Raw genomic sequence first — 7010 nt, 5'->3', positions numbered from 1 at the left:
CCTAGGTGGGCCATTTTTCTTTGCAAGCGGAGGCTCATATCGACGTTTTAATATAAACGTGGTCTACGGAACAGTTTATTAATAACTTTTATTAAACATCAATATACATCAATACACACCCGCACTTGCTGTTCCCAGGCTATTGAAGTTTTTAACAATTTTATTTGTGAACTACAAAAGCTTTTAAGCATTTTAATTTATGAAATGTATTTTTTATAATTAAATAGGAAATCTCATAACATCTGCGGCATATGTTCCCCACAGCTGTGTTTGACGTTTATTCTACAATTTAAAAACAAATGTGCAGAACATTAAGCGGCACATACACGATGTATACTTCTAAACCGATAATGCAGTTCTTAAAGAAGTTTTTTACGGTAGATAGAAAACATCGAAAACAGTCGAAACTTTTCAAAAACACCTCTTAGTAATATAAGGCTGCAAAATGCAGTCATTGGACCGTAGAAGTCAGAAACTGAAACCTTATTCTAATAATCATGGTAAAGGAGATATCATAATGCAAAAGGTTTATTACCATATTTAGTCAATAAATATATGTGGGTCTATTCTTCAATAGACAATTAAATTGAAGTGTACACAAAAATTTGCTTTTCCTCAACTGTGAATAGTGACGTTTTCTGTCAAAAAGTGTATACTTTTTTATTCACTTATTAATTTTATTCAACGTTTATTTGGCAAAGAGTTTTTGGAAGATATTTTATATTATTTTTTAAATTTTTTAAAAATGGAAAAAGGTTAAACAGCAATCGTGGACCAAAAGTTTGTACTTGAATATCAATGTAGAATTTTCCAACGATAGAAAAACTGTGAACTTTTATGTTACAAGAATTGTAAAAATATAAATATGTAAAAAAAATTTTAATATAAAAATTCTTAAAAAATTGCATATTAATTAACATTATATGTTACATCTTTGTTGAAACTTTAATAGTTTTTAAAGTTATTTTTTATAATTTCAAAATTAAAAACGGGATCTATGATTTCACTATTTATGTTTTATTCAAAATTAATTTGTTAAGTTCAATTGCCACTTGCGCACTTCACCGAACCGACCGTCTTCGTCTGCGAGTAAAATAAAAAGAAAGAAACCCAAAGGCAAAAGTGCATTGCACAACCGTATTAAGAAGTAAAGGCAAGCGTTGCCATATAGTTAATTTGAGATGAGCTTTTTATCGGTTGAAGTGCGCAAGTGGTGAATAGAGATTAGTATTTAACATTAATTCAAATGAAGTTAAAATAAATAAATTAAATAAAATAAATATGTTTGTAAATGTCTTAACACCGGCCACGTTGAAGCACCATAGGTGTTCAAGTTGGAAGCAACCCCAATTTGTGAATTGGCCTTCTTATGACTCCATTCTTTGTTCTAACGTCTACCACTCGTACCCTGCCGTCGCTCCCGACTACCGTACCTTGGACCCTGCCGATCAACCATTGGTGAGGGGGAAGATTGTCTTCGTGGACAACGACGAGACGGCCGACTGCTACGTTCGGCTGTTCCAAGATCCATTTGGTTTTTGTTTGCAAGTTGAGGATATAGTCCTTGGACCAGGCCCGCCAGAATCTGCGTTTGAGCTCGCATAGCAGCCGCCATCTCTGCGCATAATTCAGATTGCTGTTTTGCACGTCGAGCGTTGATTCTTGCGGCAGCGTGCGCAGAGAATCCCCTATTAGTAGATGTGCTGGTGTTAGTGCTTGACCGTCGTTTGGATCTTGGCTGAGAGGTTCGATTGGTCTTGAATTGAGAACGGCTTCCACCTGAATTACCAATGTTTGCAGTTCCTCGTTGGTTAGCATTGCGCTGCCCGCTGTTCGAAGTAATAGATGTTTCGCGGACTTTACGGCGGCTTCCCACAATCCTCCGAAATGTGGTGCGCGAGGCGGTATGAAGACAAACTCGATTCCCTCTTGTGCAGCATATGACACCAGCTGGTCTTTCTGTACTTTGAACGTTTGTTGCAGTTCTTTCAGCTCTCGGCAGGCTCCCACGAAATTTGTTGCGTTGTCGCAGTAAATTCGATCTGGCAATCCTCTCCGTCCCACGAACCTTTTAAGACAAAGAATAAAACAATTAGAAGATAAATTAGAGACTAGTTCAAAATGTACAGCCTTAGACGTGAAGCAAACGAAAACGGCAATGTATGTTTTAACTGGTGGTCGACCACGTATTTTTAATGTTGTATACATGGGACCACAAAAATCGACACCTGAAATCAAAAAAGGACGCGTTGCTGTGACTCGATCAGTTGGCAAATTTCCCATTATTTGAGTCAGAAGTTTCGGTTTATAGCGAAAGCAATGTGTGCAACTTCTTACAGTTTTACTGCAAGCTGCTTTCGCGTTAACAAGCCATATCTTTTGCCGCAAAATTGACCCTAACGCCTTGGGACCTGCATGACAATTATTTAAATGTAGATGCCTTAAGTAGATATTAATAAAATGGCAATTTTTTGGCATGAGGAGTGGAAACTTGGAATCATGGCTAATTGGGGCATTGAGCAACCGGCCTCCCACACGTAACAGTGTTACTTTATTGGGGCCACAATTTGTATCGTGCAGAAATGGAGTAAGTTTCTGCATGCCTGGTTTTAACAGCTGTTTCTTCATCAGTGCATATATCTCATCTTGAAATGCATTTTTTTGAACCTGTTCCACGACCTTTAAGAAAGCGCCATTTAATTCTTTGACACTTAGGATTAGTGATATCTCTTTTTGACATTTCCTAGCGCGATTTATGAATCGGAGTATATACGCAACAATTCGCATGAGCTTCATGTATGATGACTGAGTACCGACTAACTTCAAAATTGCGTTTGAGGGTTCTTCCGATACGATAAACACAGCTTTTGTTTTCCTTGTTTCCAGAGATTCTTGATCCGAAGTGATTATTGGCGCTATTTTAATTGGCCACTTGGCAACATCTTGCGACAGGTATTCAGGCCCAGTTTGCCAAATTGAACTGACTAGTTCAGTAACGTTACATCCTCTGGATACTATGTCAGCAGGATTGTGCTGTGACTGCACGTGTCGCCATGTTATATTAGTTGACCATTCTTGTATCTCTGAAACCCTGTTCGCCACGAATGTTGAAAGTGTTGACGGATGCGTTTTGATCCAATGTAGTGTGATTGTTGAATCGGTCCAAAAAACTACCTCGTCGATGTTGTGATGGAACATTACACGGATTCTATTCCACAATTTAGCAAGCAGATGTGCAGCGCATAACTCTAACCGAGGTAAAGATTTGGTTTTCAGAGGAGCAACTTTTGATTTAGCAGTAAGCAACTCACACTTGAAACCATTTGACGTTTCACATCTTACGTATAGACAGCAGCCATATGCTCGCACTGATGCATCAGCGAAACCATGAATTTGGCATTTAACATTAAAATGCAAATTAACATATCGCGGAATTGAAATTAAGTTTAACTGTTTCAAGTCATTCTTAAAGGCCTGCCAAGCAGTGTCAAGACGCATGGGTATGGATTCGTCCCAGTCAAGTTTCTGTAACCACAATTCTTGCAATAAAATTTTTGCTTTCACAACAATTGGGCATAATAAGCCAAGGGGGTCGAATAGACGAGCTGATATCGATAAGATATTTCTTTTTGTTGCACGCAAATTTAGGTAAGTGTCGTCCAACTGAAACCTAAACACATCTTTTGTGGTATGCCACTGTATGCCTAGTGCTTTCGTTGTATCAATATCGGTTATATTCAATGATTTTTTCAACTGCTTATCGTCCTGATAGGTGGGGTGGTTTGAGAACCATTTGGCTAACTGGAACCCAGCTGTCTCCAGAATTTGGGTGACTTGCCTTCGAATTGTTTCGAGTTCATTAAATGAATCTGCACCTGTCAGCAAGTCATCAACATAGAAGTCGGTTCGAATAACATTGGAACCAATTGGAAGCGTTGATTGATTGAGATCACTTAGATGGCGTAAACATCGAGTTGCTAAAAATGGTGCAGAGGATGTTCCGTATGTCACAGTGTTCAATTGGTAAGTCTTCAATTCTTCGTTTGGACTTTCCCTCCACAGAATGAGTTGAAAGTCGCGATCTGCCTCGTCAATCAAAACTTGACGGTACATTTTAGTAATGTCAGCAGTTAATGCATATTTATGCATACGGAAACGGAGCAACGTTGTGTACAATTCTTCTTGTATCGTCGGACCCACCAGTAATATGTCGTTTAATGACAGTTGAGTTGATGTTCTCGAAGAAGCATCGAAGACTACACGAAGTTTTGTCGATGTACTTTGTGGTCTTAATACGCACTGATGTGGTATGAAGTAGTGGGGAGATACAGAGAAGTTGCGAGTTGATAAAGACATGTGACCTAGATTTACGTATTCTTTCATAAAGTCCATATATAAATCATGCAGAGCAGCATCTTTAGAAAGTCTACGCTCTAGTGACAAGAAACGACGCTTAGCTGTCTCAAATGATAGCCCAATGTTGCGGGAATCAGACTTGAAAGGAAGAGAAACTTTGAATCGCCCCGATGGTAAGCGTTGCACTGACGACAAGAATTTATCCTCGCAAAGTTTGTGCTCAGGTATGAGCGTGGCGGTTTTTTCACTATTGGGAATTTCTTCAAGTTCCCAAAATTTTTGCAACAATGAGCTAACTACAGTGTCATCATCTTGTGAAACAGTTAAGGCATTAGCATGGGGCTCAACATTTCTATTGCTTTGATATTTTCCAGACACAGTCCAGCCAAGTAATGTTTTCTGCAGCGTGGGGAGATTCGGACTTTGTTTTATTTGTCCGACCGATAGAAGTTCGAAAAACGTTTCAGCACCAAGAAGAAGATCAATTCTTTGTGACTTGTAGAAATATGGATCAGCAAGCTCAATGTTTGCCGGAATCTTCCAACTGGCGGTAGATATATTATGATTTGGTTGGTAGGTGGATATTGTTCGCAATACCCAAAAATCGGCTGAGAATTCATGAGAATTGACTCGCGATCTCACAGTCGCATGTAACTTATGCTTAACTGTGGTATTTATCTTACCAATTCCAATTAAATTAAGGCATCCATCTTCCCTTCTTAACTGCAATAGTTGTGCAAGCTCCTCGGTCATGAAATTTGTTTGAGAACCGGAATCAAGTAAGGCTCTGGCTGTTCGGTACTCTCCAGACTTACTCTTTACAGTAACTAGTGCTGTCGCCAAAATTACCTGGTCGCACTTAGTAGCACTATGATTTACAAAAACGCGATCGGAATCAGAACTTGCAGTTGCGTGAGGGATAATTGGAGTGTATTTGTGCAGTAGTGTGTGATGTTGTCCCGCACACACTCTGCAACGTGATGATTTACATGCTGAAACAGAATGCCCTTTTTTTAAACAGTTTATGCACGCTGGAATTGCCTTGACTGCGTCGAACCGTTGTGACACAGGCAATTCAGCAAATGATGTACACTTCGTTATCATATGGATATTAGACATACAATATACGCATTTGGGATCATTGGATTGATTCAGCTTGTTGCAGACAAAGGAGGATTTAAAGCTGCGTTTGTCCCGTTTAACACCGGGTTTTTGGTCACACTCTGGCACTGATTTTTTATGCTTTGTAGAAGAGGTCTCGTCCGCTGATAGATGTTGGAACCTTTTATTAAGAGCTGCTTCACAGTCACTCCATAATGGCAAAGTGTTGTAGTCCAGCTGTTCTTCCCATTTTGATTTTGTGACTGAATCCACCTTTTGCATGACTAAATGAATAAGAATTGCATTGGTGATATTCTTATCATCTCCTATTGAAAGAAGGGAATCATAGATGGCAGACACAGTGTCAATTGTAGTGCGCAAAGATGCAGCAGACGGTTTGTGAATTACTGGGAGATCGAAAAGCTTACTAATATTGTCGGAAAAAATGAGACAATTGTTGTCGTACACCTTCCTAAGACTGGCTAACGCTTTTGGGTAATTCCTCTCAGTGACTTGAAAGGCCTTCACAGTACCAAGAGCTTCATCTGACAAACATGACAGTAAATGGTTGAATTTTTCAATGTCCGTAAGAGTTTCATCACTATGAACAAGGCTTTCAAACAAACTAATGAAATTTTTATAATCACAGTATTTGCCGCTGAATTTTGGTAGTCGCATGCTTGGCAACTTCGATTGCGGTCGACCACAGTGGTGCGAGATTGCAGGGGCGCTAACAAGGCGATGCTTTTTCAACTTTTGTAAAAACAAGGATTTAGTTGAAACACAAATATCTTCTAAAACAGCCCTATAGTCATCAGTAGGATCCAGGTCAAATATTTTGCTCTGGTATTGCATCGCTTTGTCAATGTACGAGTCAAGTATTTCCAATCTACACTCTAGCTCACTAGGACTTTTTGCAACATTGCCTTCTAGTAAGTTTGCCTTTAACCTTAAAATGTCGGCAACTACTGCTTCTCGATTATGGATCAAGGTTTCTACCCCCTTTGGAGATTGCAAAGACTGTGATCGCTTTTTAGTAGGCATTTCAGAAAATAAATAATTACAAATAACAACAAAAGAGAAAAATATTTTGTACTAAATGAATCGACGTGCTTCACGTTTAGCTGTATTGTATATTTCGTTTATATTCGTTGTTAATAGAATGCAGTATAATGTAAATGATATATTTTTTATTTATTGTTAATATATAATTCAATATAATGTTAATAATGTATATTATATTTTTTGTTAATATAATGCAATGTACTTGTAATCAAAAAAGAGAGAATGCAGATGGCAGTGCTGTTAGGATTCTATAATGAAGGAAAATTGTTATGCTTGCGGTGATTTTGCCGCTGTAATTAAATTTTATTTAAGCACTGTCCCTCATCTACATTTCTATTACCTGACAATCCTTTGGTCTCCTATTACAGCAACAGTCCATTGATTGGAAAATTTGAAAAACAGCGATGTTGGTGAAACAGCAGTAGCGGTACCGTTTATTTAATAAGATGATAAACGTGGTCCGTAAAGCACCGTTGCGGCTTTTGGCA

The 7010-nt window shown here is 38.5% G+C and overlaps 1 protein-coding gene across 1 annotated transcript; it reads right to left on the bottom strand.

Moving 5' to 3' along the window:
* Nucleotides 1–1387: 1387 nt before the first annotated feature.
* LOC119664490 lies at nt 1388–6501 on the bottom strand. Its single transcript, XM_038073964.1, has 2 exons — nt 2128–6501; nt 1388–2068 (listed from the first exon to the last, which is right to left on the bottom strand). Exons 1-2 carry the CDS (start codon nt 6499–6501, stop codon nt 1388–1390), a joined length of 5055 nt encoding a protein of 1684 aa, XP_037929892.1.
* Between the last annotated feature and the right edge of the window lie 509 nt (nt 6502–7010).

This window comes from Teleopsis dalmanni, unplaced genomic scaffold (assembly GCF_002237135.1).
Source record: "Teleopsis dalmanni isolate 2A unplaced genomic scaffold, ASM223713v2 unscaffolded_contig_2033, whole genome shotgun sequence".
In the NCBI taxonomy this organism is placed as follows: Eukaryota; Metazoa; Arthropoda; class Insecta; order Diptera; family Diopsidae; genus Teleopsis; species Teleopsis dalmanni.
Note: the sequence above shows the minus strand (reverse complement) of the source record. Positions and strands in the feature narration are given on the sequence as shown.